We start from the raw sequence: 26,185 nt of genomic DNA, 5'->3' as shown, positions 1-26,185 counted from the left end.
TACTTCAGAATCGTTTCTTAGATTTAAAGAATCATGAAAGCAGAAGATTTTTACACTTTCTGTAAAATTAAAGTGTCCTTTGAATCAATAGATGAGTTCCGATCTTGCAAATATGATTTAACTTGGAATATTATGTTGAGCTTCAAAAGCAAAGGGTGTTTATCAAGTCAGCAGATTTGAGAACGACTTTCAATGAGACCTGTGATGTAGTTTCCACCAGTGGTTATTTTATATCATGGGGCTTTGAGGGGGCAGATTATGTTCAGCAAAGGCAAATGTGGAGTCCTGCATACGGGCTGGAATAACCCCATGCAGCAGTGTGGGCTGGGTGCCCAGTGCCTGGGTAGGAGCAGGCCTGGTGGACAACTCAATGAACGTGAGTCAGCAATGTGCCCTTGTGATAAAGATGACCAGCTCCATCCTGGGCTATATTGGCAAGCCTATAGCCAGCAGGTTGAGAGAGGTGACTATTTCTCTCTACTTGTGGAGTATTTTGGCCGCCTCAATACAAGCAGGACATTACCGTCATAGCCCAGCCAGAGGCCACCAGGGTGAGTTAGGGGGCTAGAGACCTTCACAGGGGAAAGGAGGTCTTCAGGGGTGCTGTATGGCCATGCGGTTGCCTGAGGCACAGCATTCTTGATATAGCTGATCTCTGTCAGATTTGGTGAAGATGGAGCTGGACTTTTTCTCTGAGGTGCACAGGAGTATGAGGGACAACAGACACAAGTTGTAACGAGGGAAGTTTCAACTTGATATGGGGAAAAAAAAATCTTAAACCCAAGAGTGGTCAAACACTGGGAGAGATCACCTAGAGAGATTGTGGAGTCTCCATCCTTGGGGTTATTCAAAACGCAGCTATATGTGGCCCTGAGCAACCTCCTCTCACTGACCCTGGTTTGAGCAGGGGCTTGGTCTAGATGATCTCCAGAGGTCCCTTCCACTTCAGGTTATTCTGTGATTCTATATGACCTTACACTTTTTTATAATCCACAGAAGATCTAATACAATGTGATAATTTGATAGTAGAATGTGGCCCTTAAAATATCCTTCTTATTTTTCTAAAAGCAATAATGCAATAAAGTCGTTATGAGAATATTGGTTGTTTGGCTCCCTTTTAGCTACAGTATTTTGAAAAGTTGTTTTGAAAAGCTAGTTCTGACTTCATGACTGAAGTTGATTAATTAGGACAGGTAAAGATTTTATTGAAATTGTAAAGGTTTGTTTGTATTATAGTTTGTCTAAAATTGAAACTGTGCTTGCCCTTTTTCTCCTTTTGAAATGTTGGATGATCTGTAAGTCTGTTGAGGGGACACTCAGGTTGCACATGTAGCACAGAATGCCTCTTAGATGCTGCTGGTTTTGCTAATTGATCTTTTTTTTATGTCCGTGGGCAGTAGTGCATTAATTGTGAAAATGTCCATTTTTTCTGTATTTTCTCTTACCAGTTCATTGAAACAGTAGTTATATTTAAATAGGATTTTAATGACCCATGTAGAAAAGTGAAGCTCAAGGAATAATAAGTATTTGGGTCTGCCATGGGGCTATTAAAGTTAGTTCAGTCATGAGGAAGCCTACAAATTAATTTCATATCTAGTTTCTTTCATATCTAAATAATAATTGGCTATTCCCTTGCTAATTATTTTCCCAAATTTATGGGTTTTTTTCCTCTTCTTCTCTGTTCATTCATAAGCAACTTTTATTTCGGGATGTTTTGGAGTCTGAGGTGCCATTAGCTGAAATTTGATTTACTACCAGGCCATATTAAACAAGTACCGTTTAGTTCAGCATTGTAGTATGGTCTGAGTAATACACAGATTGCTTTGGGTACACATGGTTTTTGCCAACTCTAAAGAGTTACTACAGGAATCTGCTTATATCCTCTCACAATCTACTTTGGTTGTGCTCATTGCAGAGGAAGCGTGTGGTCAGTTCTGTGGTGGCCTTGTGGGTTCCCTGTACAGGCCTGTGTAAGGCTGGAGAAGTTTTTTGCTGAGGAAAGCATGCCAGTGATGCTCATGTTTAAATTTACTGCCATCCTCCTCCATGCTGTCTTTCTAGATACTTCTGTCTTTCTAGATACTTGCTGCACACATCTGAAAGTGTATGGAAATGCTCTGAGAGTGAGTGAAATCTCTCACATCAGCAGAGCAGGTGGCTGTCTAGAAGTCTGTGCAGACAGAGCCCTATACATTGGGACTGCAGGACAGGGCTGGGCTTAACCCTCTGGCATCAATTTTTAAAGGAGATGCCCAAAGTAGCTATTTTAGGTGGAGATACATTGACAAGGCTAATTTAGATTGTTTTAGAATCTCATGTGGAACATCAAAATCTCTCTCTTCAATGACCAAAGTCTCCTGTGAAAAATGTACTTAGTTCAGTTACTAAGCATAAACTGAGAACCAGAATCCTTGCCAGCGTGGGTGCCTCACCAGAGGTGGATGTTGAGCTGATCTGTCACTCGGAGCTGCCTCAGAAGGGCTATGGTCCTTCTTCTGCTGGAAGCAGAAAAATAATCACTTGTGTGAAAGGCAGTTCTGTACACGAATGGCCATCCTGCAGAAGATGTGGAGCATAAATGCCAGAAGACCATAGCAGCTGTGAAAGGGGAGACCACATCTGGAAGTTGTTGTATGTGCCAGGAGGGGAAATGCATGGTTCAGCCAGGGGAATCGAGACACTTCTGGCTGCTCAACAGATCAACTACAGAGCAGTTGGTCACTGGACAGCGGAACAAATTGGGAATGTCCTTGTATGAAATTATCTGACAAGTGTCCTTCTGGTGAGAAGAAACTAGATATTTAAAATGGCTCCTAATCATTAAAAAAGATAAGTGATTTCAGTTTCACTCAGTGTTAAGAAGAGCGGACAAGAAGTGCAGAGGATGTGAAAAATAGATGATGCGAAAACCAGAGGATCACTTGCTGTCTTTCTAGCATGAGAATAGAGCTGTAATCCTAATTGATGTTAACATGAGTCTGAAATCAATACTGGTGGCTACACCTGAGCCAGTATCAGATTCATCAGTAAAGATTACCAAAGAATTAACAAATTTTGGACAGATACTTAGGAATATGCAAAATTCAAGTGATCATTTTGACAATTTTACTTGTTGTAGTGGGGGAAAAATGCAGCAAAAGTTTCTAGCTTTATGAGTTTCTGTGAAGTGGAAGATTGCTGGTTTTGTGCTGGAGAGAGATGACCTGATAGCACCATTCGATAGCGACAAATTGTTTTGTATGGTCTCAGTACTTAATGAAAATGTAAACAACCGTGGCTGGTGTGAATATATTTTTTAATCCAGTTAATTAACATTCAAGTACTTAATCTAGTCTATTAATTAAGACTGCATATGTGTTTACTAATTTTTAATTACTTTAGAATAGATGGAAATTGTAATAATTGATGTTGGAATGCAGACTGCTGCTGATGTGTCAATATTAAAATAAATCAGTCATAGAATTATAGAATGGTTTGGGTTGGAAGGGACCTTAAAGATCATCTGGTTCCAACCCCCCTGCTGCGGGCAGGGACACCCTCCACTAGACCAGGCTGCCCAAAGTCCCATCCAGCCTGGCCTTGAACACTTCCAGGGATGGGGCATCCACAACCTCTCTGGGCAACCTGTTCCAGTGCCTCACCACTCTAACAGTAAAGAATTTCTTTCTAACATCTAATCTAAATCGACCCTCCTTCAGCTTAAACCCATTAACCCTTGTCCTGTCACTACACTCCCTGATAAACAGTCCCTCACCAGCTTTCCTGTAGGCCCCTTCAGGTACTGGTAAGCCGCAATTAGATCTCCCCAGAGCCTTCTTTTCTCCCGGCTGAACAACCCCAACTCTCTCAGCCTGTCCTCACAGGAGAGGTGCTCCAGCCCTCTGGTCATTGTCATGGCCTCCTCTGGACTCTCTCCAACAGCTCCATGTCTCTCCTGTACTGGGGCCCCCAGAGCTGGATGCAGTACTCCAGGTGGGGTCTCACAAGAGCGGAGTAGAGGGGCAGGATCACCTCCCTCGACCTGCTGGTCACACCTCTTTTGATGCAGCCCAGGACACGGTTGGCTTCCTGGGCTGCAGGCGCACACTGCAGGCTCATGTTGAGCTTCTCATCAATCAATACCCCCAAGTCCTTCTCCTCGGGGCTGCTTTCAACTCATCAGGTCCCATGGACTTGTGCACCTTCAGGTTCCTTAGATATTCTTGAACCTGATCTTCTCCTACAGTGGGCAGTTCTGCATTCTCCCAGTCCCTGCCTTCTGTGACCTGGGCAGTGTGGCTCAAGCATTTGCCCAGGAGCTCCTTGTTCATCCATGGGGGCCTCTTGGTGTTTTTGCTTGACTTCCTCTTTGTTGGGATGAGGTGACCCTTGAATATTAGCCAGCTGTCTTGGGCCCCTCTTCCTTCCAGGGCTTTGTCCCATGGTATTCTACCAAGCAGATCCCTGAAGAGGCCAAAGTCTGCTCTGCTGAAGTCCAGGGTAGTGAGCTTGCTGTGTGCCCTCGTCACTTCCCTGAGGATTCTGAATTCCACCATTTCGTGGTCACTGCAGCCAAGGCTGCCCTTGAGCTTGACATCCCCTACCAGGCCCTCCTTATTGGTGAGAATAAGGTCCAGCATGGCACCTCTCCTCGTGGGCTCCTCTATCACTTGGAGGAGAAAGTTGTCATTGACACATTCCAGGAACTTCCTGGATGGCTTGCGCTCAGCTGCGTTGTCATCTTGTTTTTTATTTAAGTAAATATAACCTGGTTACTGTGGTATGTTGAGTCCCAGACAGAGCAATAGAGAAGCTCATCCTGGTATCTCTTTCAGAAAGAACTAAAGATTGGAGTGTAATTAATTCCGTACAATGTGGTGTTGTGGGAAGTCAGTTGGATGTGCTATAGAGGGCTGGATGCAGTGATCTGTTGGAATGCCTTCCTCCTATCCCAAAGCCAAAGGTGTCTCAGTAAAACTTTTTTTTGATGTCTCAGGCTGTAGAATAATTTCTTTGTAAGCCATTTGCTTGATGAAGCTAGTATATTTAGCAAAAAAAATTAAATTGTGTTGCTCCCCCTTCTTTTTCTTTTTGCTGTAGAAAGAGTCTTTATCTGTCAAGAGAGAAGAGCATCAAGTTAGTAGCTGATTTTGAAACTGTACTCCTATTTATTTATTTTTTTTTTTGTCTTCAGAAGGTGATGGTAGCAATAAAAAAATACACCTCTTAAAATATACTAAGGAGCAGAAGCACACTTTTTACCACTGGAATAATAGTTGAGTTTTACTGCACTTCATGTTTTTAAAAAAAATTTCTGTTGGTCAAACATAGAATGTTGTTGCTTCTTAAAAAAAATCATATCTTTTGTGGATAATTCATATACAATTACTTATATTTCTTGCTGTGATGTTTAAAAATTAGGAGTATTTTAGTTTTTGCATAGTGACTTGTTGAAGACTTACTCTAATTCCATTGCTGAAATGGAACGAACCTGTCCATAAGTTGTGACCTGAGCAAAGCTGCTGTCTTTATATTTGAAAGTGCTACTAAATATTTGAAACTTCATTTTTCTTGAAAAATTAGTATATGCTTACTGGGGACAAAATTCTTATGTTGTTCATCCTGATGATTCTTCCTGTGCCAGCTTACATTGATGAAGAATGTGAATCCGTATTGAAACCTCCTTTTCGTTGCTTTTGCCATGTTATAATTAGAAATGTAAACATGCCAGTCTAATTTAAGCCTATCATTTATTAAATTTGTTTTGGGAAGACAAAGTGGCTTGTTGTTACCTGATTTTATTTCCCATTTCGAGATTTTTAGTTCAGTGATTGAAAAATGCAAATAGTGTGTCCTGTTATCCTGGGTGATTAAAAATGCTGTAACCTATTTAACCGTATTTTCATGTCTTTAATACATTCAGGTTCAGGTCCTACAGAATGGGGGTGGATATAACTTTTTTATTATAACTACTACTATTATTACTTATTGTTGATATGATATTTGGTCTTTGGTTGTGGGGTTGTCTTTTTAAAAAAATGGATTCAAACAAGCCAAATGGCTCCAATGTTCACCAAATTTTTGTGGAGTTCTTTTAAAGACCTAATATTGATCTAATATGGAACAGCTAAGCTATTTTCTTCTTTCTTCGTGCACTGTTATGGTTTGTTCAGCCCTTCTGCATAAGAACGGATGGTATGATGAGTTCCTCAGATCATTGCAAGTGATGAGATCTAAAACCAAAGGACAGAGAACAGGAGGCACAGCTCATGTCCAGTATTGGAAGCAATCGCAGAGTGATTCTGGAAAGGAGTATGCACGCCATTGCATTTAAAAACTGACACTGTGCATAGTTATGGTAATTTCAGTCATTTATTTCTTATTTAAAAAAAAGAAAAAAGTCAACATGGAAGCAGTCTCCCTACAGTAAAGATGCTATTGTTTCCAGAAAAGATAGTCATCTTTGTTTTCTACTCTCTTTGTAAAACTGATATTCAAAGCCTGTCAAAATACCATAGATTTACCATTGACTTTAAGGCTGATAAACCTGGTCTGGTGATCTGTGTTCCGTGCTTTGCCAAATTAAAAGCATTTCTTTGGCCTTTAAACAAGACTGGCATCTCGCTGACAGGCCATTTGTTTCCCTGACAAAAGAAGTGTTTATTGCTGTGGATTCCTGCTGCAAAGGATTCTTTCTAGGTCCAGCGACCTACTGGTGTGGCTTCCCTCTAACAAGCTGTAAGGTGTCTCCTCAGATGTTTTTTGTTTTGTTTCTTGCTCTTGCAAAGACAGTAGTCGAGATGTGATTTCTGGGCCTTTAGAGCTACAAAAACATGTAATTCCTCTCCTTGAAGAATTTCCCTTGATTAAAATAAAGTGTGTTGGAGAAATCAGAAATTAATGCTTGATATCAGAGTACATGGAAGAATTTTTGGCCGACCTTGTTTCCTGTGAGCTCACCGTCATCCGCAGAGTGGCATACCAAGCTCTGGAAATCAAGATCCAACACTGTCTATTCACGTTAAGTCTTCCAGTCCCGAAGAGTTTCTAGCTCATGATGAGGAATGGGTATACCTTTGCACAATGTTTTACAACGAACTGCCTAACCGGCATAGCAGAGCTGCTGCAAACCTGGGTTGAATTGTAAGCTGCTACTGTAGAATCAAATGTAACGCTAATTAGATTTGGAGAAGACTAACATGGCTTGTGTTTCTTCACATGTTATATGCAAAAATGTTACAACTTGGTATGCTTTTTAATGGAACTGAAGCCTTTTGAAGGTTTGATGCTGTCAAAATGGTGAATACCTGCGAAAATACCTAAGATCAAAAGCTAAGCTTGAAATGAGAAAAATTCGTTTTCAGATATTCTGAAGTCATAGGTTGTAGACTGTCTGGAATAGGCAAAAAGCTGGAGGCAACTTAAAGTACAACATACATATACAGAGATTTATATGCGCGTACCTTTTTACATATATATAAAAAATACTTGCAGCAATGTGCATTGGGTAATATTTTTCAATCAGCCTCAAAGGAACAGAATGTAATTTGAGGATTTATCTTAATACATGCCTCACAAAGGAGAAAAAGTTTTGATGTTTCATTTGTAGAATTCTGAAATGCATCATTTGTGTTTTGTTCTAATACCTTACACATCTTCACTTGTGGATTAATTTATTTTCAGTTGATGAAGATTGGTAATTGTTATAAAAGAGATAGCAAAAGTATTACGAGTCAAATGTGCTTCTTTTGAGAAATATGCTTCAATTTATGTAAGCATTGGTATTTTACAATGTGTTAGAAAATTAAATTTTCAATACTCTTGAGTTACTGACATTTTAGATGATGTCATGTCTCTTTGGTTGCTATCTTGTGTGTAGATTTCTCAAGCATAAAATAATGAATTGTATGTTAAAAACATGTTCTAGCTGTCTGCAGCTGCAGCCTGGTTTTCCTTCTGCTCCCTACCTTTCAAATAGCACTGGAGAGAGCATGGACTTTTTACCCATTACCAATTCATTCTGTCTGTTTTGTGCATGCCAGAGCCTAAATTTGCATTAGGGACGGAATTATTGGCAGAACTTTGCTACTCTGCAGTTTCAAAACTACTCATTAAAAAAAGTTAATGCCTGAAAGTACTGTCAAAAGCTGAATTCCCAAATGTTTTCCACTTCAGCTTACAGTTGCGGTTTTCATTTTTTTTTACTGATATATGTGTAAGTTAGATTTGAGTAAAGGGACCAATATTAAAATCTGTAGGATGAGATGATGTCAAATTCACTTAAAAAAAAAAAAGAAAAGAGAAAATGACCTTTCCAATTCCTTTAGGTTATAGAAAGTTTTAAGTGTTGTTCTAACAAAATAAACAATTTACAGAGATCAGTGTAGGTTTAAGTTGATTTGCTCCATTTACTCTACCAATTTGGACAGAAGAATGTAATGCTTTCTTGGAAATGTCTTTCAAATATTACATTATAGATTAATTTATACGCTGCAGAATGCTGTTATCTGTAAAATTTTTTTACCCATTCTGAAAATTAAGTTCTAAAATTAAATGTGTATAAGAGCTGGCCTTTTCTCCTTCAGTAGGTCACTGAAGATAAATTGGGATAAATTATTTGTTTCAAATAAAAGCATTCATTTACAGTGGAAAAAAAAATCTCAGATTTACTGAAAATCACCATGATGTTTCTCCTGTTTCCATCACAGTGGTGAACACAGTTTTAGTAAATCTTTATTAAATTATTGATTTGGTTAAGTTTCAAATTGGGCTTGAGTTCTTAGGTGTGTCTTGGAGAGCTTGATTGCAAACAAATACAGAAATATCTCCAAAAATTTGATGAAAGAAATTTTGCAAGGGAAGCCCACAACTTAAATCATATTAATAGAGAAATGATTAATAGATGATAACTTGTAGTGATTATACCACTTTCAGGTGGCTTTGTTTTTTGCCTGTATAATTTCTTATTGTATATTTTTACTCTATAAAAATGTGGTTTTGCTCATTGCATCATTGTAGTAATGATGCATATAGAGGTATCAAAGTGTAGGCGATAAATTCCAGTGCACAGGCATTGAGTAGCACTCGGAGAGTTTTTTGTATTTCTGGGCAAGATGAAGTGCTTTGTGGGGAAGGTGTGACCCTTCCTTTCCTGACGTGATGCTGTTCACTCTGCAGCTCGCAGTGACAGGTTTCGTGTCACATCAGAGCTGTTGACCCTTCGCACTATCCAATTAATGGCTGCCTTTCCTTGGGCTGATGATGTTGTGATCTAGGCATTGATCTGAGTCTCCACTGATAGGCATTTCTTGCTCTTTGCTGGGAAGAAATGATGAAATGCTGATCTACAATAGCACTTTGATGTTGCTGAAAGTTTTTTTTTAACAGTAGATTAAATTGTCATTCGCAGCTCGTAGCTGTGTTTGATGAGCAAGATCCACACCATGGAGGTGATGGTACCAGCGCCAGCTCGACAGGCACGCAAAGCCCGGAGATTTTTGGCAGCGAGCTTGGCTCCAACGCGGCGTCGGCCTTTCAGCCTTACCAAGCAACAAGTGAAATTGAGGTCACCCCTTCAGTCCTTCGTGCAAGTAAGTAAATGTTCTCGCTATCTCGACGTGTTTCATCTTAATTTATGAGGATGCCAAGTGTTGTTACCCTTTCAGGCTGCTGGGAATATGATTCATTATCTGTCCTTATCGAAAGCTGATCAAAATTGAGAAACTGCGTAAACGCTTGTTGCATGCAAGTAAACAAACCTTTCTGTTTGAATAAATTATTTATAAACTGCTTGTAGGAGCAATAAGCTCCTTCTGTGCTGCCAGTTTAAAATTGTCTTCATACTGAAAAATCACAGCAAAGTTTCCAAATGCAGTTGCTGCACAGTGTAATTTTCAGTTTGCCAGTTTTATTCCTTTTAATGAAGAAAAGGGTAAAAAAACCCTAAAGATAAGAGCACTTTCTACTGAATCTGTCAATGTTGCTAGATTATGCTTGTCACCTTTCCATAAAAACATCTGTTGATATGTGCATTTACTGTGTTGTAAAAATACACTTCTTTTAAAAACAGAAACCATAGCCAGGAACATCCCTTTATTTTGTTTATTTCAACATGGGGAAGGTTCATGGCAAAACCACGAAGTAGGAATTATATATCGCAGTTCTTGCTCAGGCAGGATCTTTGAATATTTCACCTTATTAAGAAGAAAAATCACCCAATGACATTTACTGTCTAATTTTCATTGTTAAAAGTACCATGCAAACAAGACAGTGTTGGATAAAACATTGTGCCCCTCTTACTGTAAGGTCTATCATTTTGCTCAATGAAGTTTTGAAGTAGTGACCTCATTCCAGAGAATTCTTGGCAGATGTCATTATCAGTCAGTCTTTTGATATTCTACAGATACAGTGTTTTAAACAACTATTTGTAATTCCCAAGAGATTACTTTCCTGTGGGTGTTCTTTTAATGGATAAAATCTGTGTTTAAGTAATCAGGTAAAACACAAATGGAAAAGTTACAACTCTCTATTAAGTTTGAGGGGTTCTGTACCAGAGTGTTTTCTGTAAAATTAAGAGAACAACATTTAACAATTAGCTTGAACATGTATCTTTTCAAGCTATATGTATGCTTCATTACAACACAGAATTAAATTAGGGAAAGTATTAATAGCAGAATAAAGAAGTATCCTGGAATTTCAGGACCCTTCTGTTTTGCTGTCACTAGGGTATGCCACTGCTAAATGCATCTCTCATTTCCATTCATAAGCCAAAAAGCTGTCCTCCTGGGTTCTCAACTTAGGTGGGGTTAGAGCAGACAAATAGATAGACATTTTCTCCTTAGTGTGATTATCTGGTGTATTATACAGTACATTGATGTTAGTGCATCAAAATCATATAGCACAGATAAAATTCAATGATATATTGGACAGCTCACTTATCTTTGGTGTCATTCTGGAAAATACATGGAATACTGAGCTAGTTCACTGATTGCTAAAATGACCAAAAAGCGTTTTGAGACCCTGTAATAGAAAGGTCTATAGAAATGCAGAAGACTCTTAAAACTGTTGGTAAGATTTACAGCTCTTTTGACACTCTTTGTAAAAGCATACAAAAATAAAATGGGTGAAACAATTTGTCATAAATATCACGAATCAGAGATGTTCTACCTAGCTAATTCCTTTTTTTTAATGTTGAGAATTTCATATATTTTGGTTTTAAATGTTCCAAACCACAGGCTTAGAATCCCAGTCTGGTAATATTATCCCATATTAAACATACCTATTTCAAGACTTTCATTTAAATATACATTGAAAATGGAAATAATATCCCTATTGTATTTCCTTTATAACTTGTGAAGTGAAGCATAGCATACAAATGGTATTCTCAGTATTTCAAATAATTATCTTCTTACTGTGTAAGTTCTATTCAGCAAATAAAACCCATCCAGTTTTGTGGTAGATGCAGATCCTGATTATTACATGTTGACAAGGTCATATATCTATTAATTGGATTGGAGATGGGATACAAAATTGCTGTAATTATTGTAATTTTCTAGCTAATTGCGGGGTTGGCGGTGAATATTTTACTTCTAACAAATGAAAAACAGTATTCCGTCTGAAATTGGTTTATAGCATTTTAGACATTTTGTTTTACATCTCTGGTGCTTTTTGCTCGCAAGCTGGGCTCTGTTTCTCAGCGGTTTGCTCGCAGAAGCGTAGCTTTGTGCCATTCTGCTGCCGCTCACCTGCACCCAATGGGTACGGGGCGGTCTCCGTTCGGAGGCAGCATCTCAGCGCATTAGGCTGGGGCTTAAGGGCCTGCTGAGATTTTCCTCTCTTTGTTCTGGTTGCCATGTTACCCCTTTTGTTTGTTTATAGATCACGCCATCTCTCCTCTCCCAGCAAGGGAAAGGTTAGCTAGATCAGGTCCAGCTGGAAAAGTAATATTCATCTGGATTCCCTCTTTTCCCATGCACAAACACAGCCTGTACTTTGCACATGAGGGGGTTGTGTCAAATTGAATCTTCCCATCTAAATGTGGAAACAAAAATGAGGCTGGCCTATACCCCCTATGTTGTTTTGCAATGTGAAAACACAATTCATCGATACAAGCGGTTGATTTACTTATGTTTCTTATCTGGCTCTTTCTCTTTTAGTGGTTTTCTGTTACCCAAGTTAAACTTCTCCTTGCTGTATTTCATCAGTTGAGCTGCATTTTTTTTTCTAAGCATACAGTACGCAAGGCGTTTTTTTGTGTGTGCCTGCGTGCTTTCTGAGAAGAGGTTGGAAGCTCAGTGCAGAAGATTGTTAAAGCAGACTGATGTTTATTCCCTGCTGAAATATAAACTGGAGGCGCAGGTGAAAATTGCCAAACCTAATGAGCAATTTGGCAGATAAGACAGGATGTCAGGCAGTGACAGTTCAGCAGCGGGTGCACTGCCTGTGAACCAAGTTGTTTGTTTCATAGTACTGCATTTAAATATTGTAAATAAAATCCCTTTTCAGCTACATGAGAAATTGTGAAAAGGGGTCATCTCTTTGTCTAGTTTTCCTTTTAAGTTATTTAGCTCTGTTAAATAACCAAGGGTGGTCTTGGTTCTTGCTCTTGGTGTGATTATATGTTACAAGTCTCTCAGAATGTTTCAGCAGTTACAGTTAAAAAGCATTTTTAATATATAACATTATTTGGAAAATATATTGAGAGGTTTAAAGGACTGATTTTGGTGGGTGGTTTTTTTTGGTTGGTTGGTTTTTGGTTTGTTTTGTTTTTTTCTGGTCAAAGTAGAGGATAGAAAAGGGACTGGGGAATTTTTCTTTCTTTAGCTGTTTAATGGGAGATTATTGAGAAGATGAAGCCGGACTCTTCTCACACGGGCATATTATTGCTGGAGGCAACAAACACAAGTTGCAACAAGGAAAATGCCAGTTAGATGTTAGGAAAACAATTCTCACCTTGAGAGTGAAACAGGCTGCTCAGAGAAGTTGTAGCATCTCCTTCCTTGGAGATGGACAGAACTTGACTGAACGTGGCCCTGGGCAGCCTGATCTAGCTGGTCCTGTTTTGGGTGGAGGGGTTGGGCCAAATGACCAAAGAGATCTTGTCCAACCTCCAAAGTTACTATGACTCCAAATATAATTGATAAAATTAAAGTGTTTGTTTCTTAAAGCTATTATTTGTAAAAGCAAATTATGTTCATAATGAAATATTTAGCAGTCAGTTGTGTAAGCGTATTGTACACGTACAGCTTCCCAGCATGGTTTAGTGTTGTACTAGTTTGTGCCAGTGTGACCCAGATAAGCTGACCATACCTTTTACAAGACTGCTGCTGTTGTTTTCAGGATGCCTGTGGTAGGCGTGTCAGCTCCTTAAAAATGACATATGGGGTAATATAAGGTTCTCCTAAAGGTTGGGGGGTGAGAATCTCCCCAAAACGCTGGCCAGATGAGTCTAAGAAATTACTAAGAGCTAGCTGGAAATGGTGCGCTTCAGTGATGTATTTGCTCAAGTGATCTGTATCGTATATTTTAAAGGACTCTCTGCATCGATTTCACATTCTAGTCACAGAAGTAGACTATGGTAAAAAAAAAAAAGGTCTAGATGAGAATATTATGAAGCAAGTGTACAGCTGACTGTGAAGATGTGCTAAAAGTGCAGAGGAGCAAAGAACTTGCAGCAGCTTCACATCGTTGTTTACCCAGCAGCATGGCTGCTGCTGTAAAGTTCCCTGTGTTCATGTGTGTCCTTACCTTGCAATAAGCACAAGTTTACTCCTCACGGGTAAGAGCATGCATGCAGACTTTGATTGGGAATTCATTGATATATTAAAGTTCATGACCTTGCTTGCCTTTGAATTTGTGGATTTCTCTGTGCTTTCTGAGTAGTTTTTAGTAGTTCACTGGCAAATTAGTAGGACGTATCAAGTATAGTCCCTGAGGGCTCTTAGGCTAAGAACTGTTCAGTATTTTAATAAATTTGAACTGGAATATAGAGTATTGCATAAAAAACTAAGATGGAGTTTCAAGCACTTTGGATGTCAAGATTTCAGTTCAGCCTTCACTTCATACATTTATAAACTGTTTTGAAATCAGTGAGATGTGCACAGTCACTGCATCTAGAAAGAAAAAATTAATTTGTCCCGTTCCTGGCTAAGCCATTGGGTTGTATTGTAACCATGGGCGATCCACTTCTTGTGTCCATTGTAAATATGTGCGTGTCTTTTCTTAGCATCTGACAATTTGAGTGTTCAAAAAAATGTAATACCAAGCAAACCAGTTAAAGGTGTGAGTGCATAAATGTGTGAATTTCAAGTACTTTAAAAGTGCTGTTTTAAATATGGCACTTCACTGATTTGATACAAGTATTTATCTAGAGTCCCAAATGCATATTCTGAGAATTAATTTGTTAATATTTCTAAGTGCCTTTGTTTAAAGGTTTGCAGCACTGCATGTTGGTATGTTGGCAAAGAACTCCAGAGGTGAGTTCATATTTGTTCTGGTTTCAAAAATGATGATGTTTCAGCACTCTTTCCCACATATGGCCATTAGAAACTTTTAAATTCTTGTTTGTATCTCTCTCACTTCTTATTCAGCTGTGAGTCAGCTTTATATATGGAAATAAAGTCATTTTCAAGTGTTGAAGAACTAAGGAAGCAAGAGATTAGAAGAGGGAGGAAGAGAAAGATGAGTTCATCAAAATCCAGATGTTTGGAGCTTTATCAGATGGAGTTATCTCTAGGGTTAAATAGCTGCTTACGAAATGTAGAGAAAGTCATCCACATTTATAATGAAAGATTATGGCTTTACAGGCAATGCTTGTTAAAGTCAATGGGAGGTTTTCGACTAGCTCCACTGTGCTTTGGGCCACGTCAGCTTTCCACAGTGAGTCTTCTCAGTCAGGAGCCTTCATCAGTGACCAGCCGGGGTTCAGGTGCCTGTCGTTCCAGTGCAGTTCCAGGAGTGAATTCCAAAAGATTTCCTAGCCATCATTCTCACTTTTACTTCCTTGCCAGGTTCTCAGATGTTTCATTTATCATGTCAGATAATATGAAGAGAACCTCGAACTGAGGCTTGCACTGAGCTGTTGGCAGCTGAATAAGGGAGGTTTCTCGTGCATTCGAGTTTGAGGAGAAGAATTAACAAAGTCTGTTTCCTCACATTCTGGTGCTCTTGCCATTCAGGAATTTTTATCACATTTATTCCTGTAGCTCTATCAAGGATGTGATTGTTTTAAAGCCAGAGTTATTGAATCAAAAAATCAGTACCAGGTGCTACTTTCTTCCATGAGACTAAATTTGTTCTTTCTACAGCACAGTTCTGACTTGAGTGATCTCCAGTTGGTGTTTTCTCCAAGTGTAGTGCTCTGCTGTTAATTTGGGATTGTTGAGCAGTTTAAAAACCATGTGTTTTTGATGAGGCCGTGACACGTTTGTAAAAACAAATGGATTTTAAACTGCTTAAGTTTCTAAATTAACCTTTAATATCTTCAATCTTCTCAGTATACCATCAAGCAAAATACTGTAGCTCTCGCAGGATTAAAAAAATCCCTGAAACCAATAAAGTAAAGAATTTTAGAACTAACTGGATTCTCTAAAGGAAACGTAAGTAATCATGGGGCATTTCAAGATGTCATTCCATATGGTGAGGGCTTCTATCTTTGAGTACTGATAACAGGGAGTAATAATAATATGGTATTACTGGTATTGTATCTGATACCTGGTGGTATTTTGTACTATAGCTACAGAATGTAGTACAAGAGAGATAATAAGGAAGGGTTATGAGGATGTGAAGTATTGAATTTGAATAGTTTAAGAAGTCAGGTTTGGATATTAGTCGAAATCTGACATCTTAAATAGATTTAATGATCACTTGAACAAGAAGCTATTATGGAAATCACAGCTGTATTCTGAGAATGTTCGATACGCATGTGTGGTGCTGGTGGTAGTGTTGCTGGGTTTTATTTTCCCCTTCTTCAAATGAAAGGTAACTTTTTCCTGAAGGGAACTGTATTTTTATGTATACCAAAAGGTTATGCTATTTTATCCAATCAAACATTGCAGACTAGCTGCACAAGTCCATAGTATCGTGGTGTCATTGGTTTAATCCCGTTGGGATAAAGCGATTTTTTTATTGAAAGAGTTTGTCATCACACATGTATCAGTAAGTGCAATAACTCTTTTTATAGATAATTACACCTCTATTTCTTGTTATTTCATTGTAAGCAAACAAGAAGGAGCAGAGTGAAGGTAAAGGAACATGAATCTGAAATGAATAGGGAATGCTTTTTCATGGTACAGACAACCGCCCTGTGAAATGTTTTACGTGATCGAGGCATGTGTATATATTACACTTTTTTTTTATCCAACAGTTTCTAAAAACTTTGTGTAATATTTATAGGTACTTATTCTGAAATGTGATAAAAAATATGCTTCAAAGCATCCTTAATACCCAGAATTACCAGTCTGTGAGAGTAACTGGTATCCAGGTTGCGTTTTGCTCTGCTTTGAGGCAACAGCATTGGTCTCTGGGGGGGTCGACTACTGACATAAATTACTCGCAGACAATTTGCCAGCAGGAGAGGATGCAGAGTTTGTCAAATGTACTTAATTATTCACTTGGTCCTAAGTGGGATGATCTTACAGGAAGGGTGTTGTAGGGCTGGTAGAGCGTTGTGCTGCTGAGGGCTCTGTGCTGTGTTGTCTGCAGGGTTACCCCGTGTTCAGTGCAACAGCTAGTGCATTTCCCCCTCTTTCCCCCTAAGCGAAGAAGCATGTGGCTATTTTTGACCATAAATGCAAGGCTTTGAGACGTTATACTTAAAGTATATTCTTAATTAGGCTGAACTTGTATTTCAGTGAGGACGTTGCTTGCTTTTGTTCTCAATTCACAAGGGATCTTCTTGCTCCCTTCTTTGTTGCATTTGCAGCATGTGAACTCTCTTTTCAGATGGCGATTTGTTTTGGAGATAGACCATCTTTTTTGGTGATTACTGGGAAAAGTTGCTTTAAATTCTGTGTCTTTTGACATGTTCTTTTGAGGGGGATGAAACAGGGACAGATGGCTGCTAGTTGAATAGACTTGATTTTTAGTTTGTTTTTTATTTACTTTCTCATGTGCTGAAAAGGACTGAAAGATGATACATAAATAAAGGAGTGGATGAGAAATAACTTTCCATTAATTTATTGCCTTGTTTCATACTTTTAAAAAGATAAAATTTGTTCTTTCTCCCACCCACCTCTTGTTGTAAATCTTAAGTGCATTGTATAAGTAAGATGAGCTCCATCTTCAGAAATGCTGTTGGTTCATGTTAGGGGCAGATAAAGCATTTAGGGTGAGAATCAAGCATATCTATTTAAAAAAACTTTTCTCCAGAGATTTTGGCCCCCAATAGCGGTGGGTGCCATGGAGGCGACAAGCCTGGCTTGAGCCCATGAGCCCAGTCTGAGCTGGGACGAGGCACGAGCCCATCGCCTACTCTCATGCTGGGATGGCTCAGCTCAGCGCGGCTCAGTGTCCCCGACCGGTCCACAGGCAGGGTCCCCTCGTCTCCCCCTCTGTGACACTGTGGGGGCAGATGAGGTCCCCCTCTGTGATGCAGCAGCTACCTCGTTGGGGTGGCTTTCACCACCCAGGCTGATGCCAGAGCTTGGCTGTTTGGGATTGGAGTTGAATGTGAACTTGGGCTGTGTTCCAGGTCTGTGTTTCTTGCCTTCGTTATGGATTTAGGTAATTAATTCTGTCAACATTTTTGGATTTATAGAAACTGGAAGTGATTGTATGTGTGGGAAGGGAGTTGGGGACCATGTGGATTTACAAACAGAAAGTGGCTCTTAGGTTAAGATAAAATATTTGTACTACTACTTGCACGCATACAGTAAAGGGCTGTACAAAGACAGCAACACCAACCTATTGTGTTAGCTTCTGAAAATTCTGTATATGAGTCGGGGACTAGGCTTCTCAAAGCAAACTTTGATCAACCATTAAAACCTTATCCCGAGGGGCTGGATTTGAATCAGCTCTCTGTACAGCACTGTTTGCAACCAGAAGTAAAATTGGGACTCTTTTAGCTATTACTGGGCAACAGTTGATTCAAAGCAGACACAATGAATGATGGTTCTGCATCTGAGCTAAATACTCGAGGCAGCCCGGTTGCTCATTCCTGGAGAGGAATGGACACCTTTAGGTGACCTGTTTTATGGCCTATTTCAGGATCAGGTGGAGTACTCCTTTTAATGAACTACGATGTTGCCATTGTTGCCTTACAAATCATCATTTGTATATTTGGAAGAGAAAGGCTAAGTGACACTGTACAAATGCAATGGATTCTCAGTTGGACCCACAGAGCAATTTTACTTGGCCCCAGGAAGTTCCTACACAGTCATAATTATGCTTGGGAAGTATATTTGGGTCGTAGACAGTATGCCATGAATGCAGATAGTCCCACATTAGCTTTCTTCAGAGCAAAATTGGGTTTGAGAAACTTCCATAAAATTTTATGGTTAAACCAGCAGTGTCATCTGCCTTGGGTCTGACACTGGTGTCTAGTCACTTTATGTGCTACTACTCCCAAATGGGTAAACCTCTGCAGAGAGGCAGATGTACTTTTTCTTGCCACATGTTCTCAGACCTCGAAGCGTAACAAGTCATGACATGTGGCACTGAAAAGCCAGCCTAAATCTGGGGAGCAAGCATGACATGGAGTTAATGAGCACTGAAGGACTCGAGTTGTCTTTATGCTCTGTACCCCATTCCCTCGCGCACCGTGCATTGTCTGGGTGTTACGGCCATCCTGCCCTTACCCCTCTTCAGGGTATCCTGGCTCCCCGTGGGATGGAAGAGGAAAGCTCTCTGTCTGCGTGCCCAGCCTCTGAATGGGGGCTGGGGAAAGGAGCCACCTCTCGAATATAGGCTATTAAAGTAAGTGCTGTGGCAGGTTTGCAGAGAGAATAATGGTGAGCAACAACTACCTAGACTGTTTCAAATGAAATAACATGTGAAGTAATGCTAGCAGTTCATTTTTAGTGGATTATAAAAGAATAAAATTATGGTCACCAGTTTCTGATAAGTCAGAGAATGAAGAGAAACCCCTGCCTCGTTAACCAGCACTATATGATATACAAATTAGTATTTCCAGTATTTTTGGTAAGTTCTCTTTTGATCTCTCTGCTTTTGGGCTTTTTGGAACCAAAACCTCAGAAATGTTTTCTGCGTATGAAACCTTTCTCCACCCAATATAAAAATGACGTTAACTACTTCTATTCCAACTCGTTTTAAGCTCTGATGTTTAAGACCTTCATTAGATGACAGAGGGATTTTAGGTCAAGCACTGCCTGACTTTCACGATGATTTTCACCTGAAGGGTCTTGCATAGTGAAGTCTCTTCATGTTTTATTTAAAATTTTACTTGGGCTCTTGACTCATGGAGAAATAAATACAAATGAAGGGCTTACTAGGAGTGCCATGGTGAAAAAATTATGGAACTGCTTTTTCAAATGAACTGCATGACGTTTATCCGTCAGAAATATCCATTAAGTGAATGAATAAAGTTACTGCTCTGGTTTGACATAGTAGGCAATATTTCTGTGAGTATTGTACATGCAGATGATTTACCTCTACCTCTGTTTTAAGTTCACCTTTACAGTAATAAAACATAAGTGGACAAAGTCTTCTTGTAATCCTGCTTTCCCATAGCTCTTTGCTGTGTTGCTCAAAGGGTAACATTACAGTGAAATAAGTGTTTTTCACTTCATCCACCCACAAGGGTAGGGGGAAATCTGTCTCCAGCTATTGTCGGTGCTGAGATAGTATTTCTAGTTTGCACTTTGGCAGTGACCAGGGGTGCGGGACGCATAGCTGAAGGCTCGAGGAGAGGGTCTTTGCCAGAGCGCCGGCTCCGTGGTGAGCAGGGTTGTCTCCAGGAGCCGGAGGAGGAAGAGGAGGAGGAGAAGCCACATGTGAACAGTAGAGGAGGGACGAAGGAGAAAACAGAACTGTTTAAAAACCTAGCCCCCAAAAAATGAAGGGTGAAAAAGCTTCACTGAAACTGTATCTGCGAATATGCATAGATGTTTATTATAGCTTTGTCTGCATATTTCTTGTGTTAGCTGAAGAGTTTATCCTAAACCGTGCGTGTCTGTTGGCAGTTCATCTATGCAGTAGTACGTTGTGGTGGCAGCAAATCCAGAAAGCCCACGGAAGATGAGTGTACCAAAAAAGTGCATGCTTGAGCCATGTCCTGGGTGGCTCCGGGAGCGAGCAGTTGCACTCCTGAAGGTGCAGGTGGTGGGTTCGCTGCGGGGCAGGAGGGCGGCTGTGCCCGGGAGCGTGTCCCGGCTGCGGGCAGAGCAGTGGTGCTGCGGGCAGGGCAGCGGTGCTGAGGGCAGCGGTGCTGAGGGCAGCAGGCACTTTGCTGGGCTCAGACCCTGCAGTCTTCTCATTGCAGCTGCCCAGGTGGGCACCTAGCGGGATGAGCTTGAGGAGGAGCATGGTGCGTGCACATGTTAAACTGATTTGTGCTTTTCTATTACAATTTTCTTAAAGTTCTCAATAGCCGTGAGTTGAGGGTAGTATTGTAATACTGATATTTATGTGCTGTTTACCTGGTCTGACTGCTGGTGTATAAGCAAGCTTCTAGGAGTCTTACTTCATTCTGCATTTTACCAGAATGATTTTGTGGATGTGAATTCTTTGCAAGGGATTCCTATTATGGGCTGTATTGAATATTAAATTACTCCTCAAACCCTCTAGGCAGTACATCAGCTTCACTCATACCGAGCAATTTGTGCTGTGCTGTACGTGCCATGTACTGGCTTCGGTTTCTGAATTCTCCCAGGGCTGGGATTTTGCTCCATTTCCATTTTTCTTTTTCAAAGTTGGAATGTTATACTAAGGATGAAAAATATTTTTAATTAAGTATTTTAATTTGTTCTCATGTTATGGGCTTGTATTCTCCCCTCTCCTCATCCAGGTTTCACTAGATATTTTAAATATTTTCTGAGTACGTGTGCTTTCAAGGTTTTTCTGCAAATCCTATCGTGTTTAACAGGCACTGAGTCCTTGTGAATCAATGTTGTGTTTTTCTCCACTTTATGCCTCACAGATCTGGCAGATGTCTTGAGTTCTAGGACAGGAGATTTTTCAGTGCTTTCTGTATGAGAGCAGATAAGATTGGTACATAGTAAGAATTTCATCAGAAAGGAGTTTCAGACCTCTGTGGGAGGAAGACATTTCATTGACCACGTTTTACAGAATTTAGTACATGTAATAAGTAATTAAATCCAATAATGCATCTTATGCTGTATAAAAAGTGATGGGTTTTGGAAGGAAAGCTGTACTTGTGGTTTTTATTCACTTTTAATCTTTTTTTTTCTTTAAACTTAAGAGTGTGGCATATGTAACATGTAAAGAAAATACGGTGTTTGCTTGATCTTACCTTGGAAAAAGTTCTTAATCTTAAAGTCATAGTTTTAGCAAAATGGATGGTGATTTTCATTCATGGATACATGTGCTTAATTTGGAGATTAATTTTCACCTTGACCAGCCAAATTAAATGTATTTGTTTCATTTTAGCTAAAACTATTTTCTTACTTTTTCATTTGTAGTGCAATATAAATTGTTTGTTCTGTTTCCTTACTTGATTTTTTTCCCCCACTATTTTTTCTGTCATTTACTTTAAGACACCTGAAGGGTGATTTTTAACAATGAAAGTGAGGAAATGTCAAAGGTAGGGCTGCTGATTAAGGCTCTTCATGTGCTCTGTGCTTTCTGTCTGTAGTTATCAAGCTGCAGAATGTGAGATGCTCGGCCTGTGTGACAGGGACGAGGCTTTAACTCGAGAGAGGGTTACCTGGTGACTTGGTGCTCCTTCCTTCTGTTTCCATTTGCTGACTTCCAGACTGAGAAGCCAGTGCAGCTGGGTTAGCCTTATGCCTCATGGAAATTTTAGAAAGGAGACAACCACTTCATATCAGCCCATGATCAGAAACAGAGGGAGACAGGGAAAGAGAAGGCATGAAGAATTAAAGAACAAAGAAGCATGGATTAGGAGGAAAAAAAAAAAAGAAAAAAAGAGCTAGTGGCAGGGAATTCTTACGTCTCTGGGGACAAATTAAAATACATAACTGTTTCCTTGATGTTACTTTGCCACATAAACAATTACCCGAGGAGCCATGTAAATGATATATGATTATGAGAGAGAAGTGAGTAGGTTTCTGCTGTTCTCCCCCTCTCCCTTTCTTTCTTGCAAAACTATCTGTAGGATCTGAGACCTGGTCCATGCCAGAAACTGCAAAAAAAAAAAAGTAAAAGACATGAAAAGGAAGGATAATCCCACATGATTATACTTTTGTTATTTCTCAAGTGTTAATCACAAAATGAAAAATGGTATTGTGTGTAATCTTAGATTTGTATAAGTGCATGATGACATTTTGAATTACCTTTCCTGGAACACAAACCGTGGATGTCTCAGACGCAGAAGACATTCACTGAATTGCAGAGCTTTAAAAATGACAGTCCTGGGGCTTTGATGGATTCTCTGTCTCCTGAAGTCTTGAAATTAAAGTCAATATTTTTCTGTATTTCCAACAGAAGTTAAAAGACTAAATGCAGACATTATTGCACAGTGTACCTGGGCTTATATAGGTGTTTGACAGGATGATCACAGGGTGTCTTCAGGATTTGAGTTATGAGGCTTGTTTGGAGTCTCGCCGTAGTGCTGCAGTGTGTGTAGTGAGTGATTCTTCGCATACTTGGACTTGTGCTTTTCTCATTTAACATTCTTCTGTATTTGTTTTCTTAACATTTCTCTTCTGGTTCAGTTTTCCCAGCTGCAGACTGTCTCCCTGTTTATGGTGTCCATTCCAGACAGTTCTGTAGTCTTCCCATCGCCTGTCTTTCTCTCGCTGCACTGCTGTAATACCCTTTTCTCCTGCAAACTCTCCAGCACCTGCTTTCTTGTTCATCCATACTCTGTTTTGTTTGTAGGTGGAGAGTGTGGGGTTTTTGTAGTTTATTTCTAAATTTTTTTTTGTTTGTATTTAGGAGAAAAATGAGAAAATTTGCTGTAAAGATTTTTTGCATTTTTTTTTTGGATTCAGCTCTCTTTGTGTGGGCTAAGGAGGATGGACAGTACGTGGTTCCATCACCACGGCCAGGGCTGGTCTTGTTCCCCTGCAGGGCTGGCTGGTGACTGAGCTGCCACCCAGGAAACTGGGGCTCATTAAAATTCTGCATTAACTTTTTACACTTTCTTGGCCCTTTAACAGAATCTCATCTGTTTTGGCTTAGCTAAAAAATGGACATCTTAAGCCCTTTTCTTCCCAGAGTATTTCTCCTCTTCACTGTACTTTGTGGCCAACTGCTGGCATAGCTGTACCACAAAAAATTCCCGACACTGTGTTTTGCAACAATGGCCTCAAGTGTGGTCTGGCTTAATTAGTAGGAAAAACCAGCTTATATCTCTAGCTGTATTAGGGGCTTCATGCTGTTGTGGCGTGACTGCTTATTGTTGAACCTTCAATGTAGAAGTCGGTTTACCTTACAGATGGGCGGGGGGGGGGGGGGTTTGAAAGAAAAATAGGTTAAAAATATAAGCCACCACATAAATGCGAAGTATGATTACAAAATGCAAAAATGATGATGATACAAAATTCTGTGAGGAAAGCCGTGCAAGAATGCCTGTGGTCCGAGGTTTTTATCCCTTTGCTTTTACAGCAAGAGACTAAAAATGCTTATGCAATATTAATTCAGGATATACAGCAAATTGGCGTTTGGAAGCATTCAATTTTCTTCATAATTGTTCTCCATTCACTTGGCTGATTATCAGTAATTTCAGGGAATTAGAGATGCTCCTTTTAGAAGTTTCTAGTGAACTCTTTAGAATTGTCAAACAATAACAAACCTGCCACTTAGGCAGCAATTTTCCCTCTCTCTGTCCTCACACTGATGTTAGATCGCTGTTTGGAAGGACTAGACAATCAAACTGCCACGTAGTAAATCAGTAGGAAATTTTTTTCAGCCTCATGCTGCTGAGTGAATTTTGATCCAAGAATTTTTTGTGTTTGTTTTGTTCATGCAGAGAGTTTTATCTTCCAGTCTGGGTCCAGGGAGGTTGTTTTTTCTTGGTAGCAAGATCTGCAAAAATATATTTTATTAAAGAACTTAATACTATATTTTTGTAGATTAAGCTTGTATTTCTTTAGTCCTATCCAGGTGAGTCCCACAAGAGTGTAATTCAAAGCATGTGATGTCCAGTTCTTCTCTTTTCCTCTGCTGTAAAATGAAAAGGGAAATAAAATTGTAAAACCCATCAGGAATGGGCTCGGGAAGTGCCATTTACTGAAGAGGTGGCTTTCTGTCCTCTCTGACTGCATTGCAGGACTTCCTGAAGTACAGAGTGTGCACAGGGACAAGAGATGAAACTTTCCGTGGTCAGAAAGAGGTGTTGGGAGGGACTGTTTGATGGGGATGTCAGCGGCAGTGTGACTCAGTGACCTGGTGGGGTATGTTGTGTTCCTGCCTATAGGTTATGGATGTGCTGAGCAGCAGCATCTCTCTGTCTCTCGATCTGTCTCTCCCCGCCTCCTGGCTTTAGCGGGCTAAGGAGACCCAATGTCCCAATGCCGTCCCTGTGCCAAGCAGGAATGAGGAGCGTGGACATCTGAATGAGTGCAGGTTGGGTGATTTTGGCTCCCATTCCTCTCAGTGTAGCTGCTTCCCAGCCCTGCTGAGGTGCTGCTGATGGAGAGGAGCAGCAAAGCTCATGGAGATGGATAACTGCTTTTCTCTCTGGCTATGTGGAAACAGCAAAAATGACTACACTTGATCAGGGCTTTTAGTCCAGTAGTCGTACTTGAGATAACCCAATTGCTTCTGAGGAATGTGTGAGCAGCCTTGCTTTACACAAATGGTTTTGGTAATCTCAGAAAAAGCAAATGTACCTGTTTGGTTTATTTTAGTATGTCCTACATTGGAATTGCTATAATAATCACATAAAAAGATTTCAACCACTAAAACCTGGGGAAGGTGAGTGAGGGGTGCTCGACGCTGAGCGTGGAATGGGCAGCAGCCCAACCTGCCCTCCTGTCCAGCAGCAACGTGTTTTGTAAGACCTGCGTCCAAGAGTTGTTCCTCCACAAGTGGCCATTGCTCTTGCTGGCTATTGCACGATAAAGAAGAGCCCCTCTCTTAGAAATGTTCTGTTGTGAAGAGGAGGGGACAGCCTCCGTTATTCAGATTCAGACTTGATCACCCACATGTGCTTAGGCTTGGCTCCCATTTTAAACTTTTTGAGGAGGTCTGCACTTTGCGTGACCAATGGATAAGTTTTCCCTGCTCCTAAATTTGAACTTTGAGTCTAAGAGAAAGGGTGTTAAATGTCCTTTGGAAGTATTTTCAAATGCTTTAAAAATACATAAATCCAAATCTCATCTGAGACACAAAAGTGAACTGTGTCATGAATTAATAACTTTTAAAATAGTTTTACAAATTCCGGGGAAGAAACACAAAGTAATGAATTTGTTCTCAGAAAGCTATTTAGTTCCAGAAACATTTAAGAAATATTTTCAGTGTTTATGTGAATGATATGGCAGATAATGTTTCCATTTCTGTACAGACAAGATCCCAAATAAAACTAATGTGTGTATGTATGAATACAAATTTACTTTTTTTCTGGGGTTAAAAAACAGCTGCATGAGGGTCCTCTATTTTAAATAGCCATTTTATTTGTAGTGATGAGTAAGTATCTTAGATTAGATACTATTTAACACAGTAGATTTTTTTGACATCTCATGAAATATTAAATACACTAGCTCTCACATAATTGTTAAAATACTCTGCCTACATAAACATAGGTAACTAAACAATAATAACCTATTTTTCTGCTCTCTTATTTTACATGAAATTTAAGATCGCTACTTTTATTAAACAGTAAAGTAGCTTTTAGTCAAAAGCACCATGTTTAATGTAAAAATACTGTAGTTTGGCAAAATACATGTGAACAATTTCTTAGAGTTAACTTTCAGATTTTGAACTAAGCACTTCAAAAACCAGAGGTGGTTTCCTGCTTGGTGCACACTGCAGAGAAGTTGATGATCTGTGAGAGCCTATGGATGTTCTACTCACAGTCCTTTGTACATCTTCCCCGTGTTTATTCTGTGAATGTCCAGGTGCTGTGTACAAACCTCATAAGGATGCATGGATTGAAAAATCAATG

General features: G+C 39.7%; 1 protein-coding gene across 16 annotated transcripts in view; it reads left to right on the top strand.

Annotated features, from left to right (window-relative positions):
* Nucleotides 1–26,185, top strand: part of PARD3 (par-3 family cell polarity regulator) — a 459,995-nt gene that overhangs the window by 144,965 nt on the left and 288,845 nt on the right. For all 16 annotated transcript variants that reach the window (XM_054816599.1, XM_054816601.1, XM_054816589.1 and 13 more), the window contains exon 3: nucleotides 9,389–9,569. In XM_054816599.1, the coding sequence (XP_054672574.1) occupies nucleotides 9,389–9,569 (181 nt within the window). The remainder of the gene's footprint in view (nucleotides 1–9,388; nucleotides 9,570–26,185) is intronic.

This window comes from Grus americana, chromosome 2 (genome assembly GCF_028858705.1).
Source record: "Grus americana isolate bGruAme1 chromosome 2, bGruAme1.mat, whole genome shotgun sequence".
NCBI lineage: Eukaryota > Metazoa > Chordata > Aves > Gruiformes > Gruidae > Grus > Grus americana.
The sequence above is the reverse complement of the archived record's forward strand: the minus strand, read 5'-3'. Positions and strand labels throughout refer to the sequence as shown.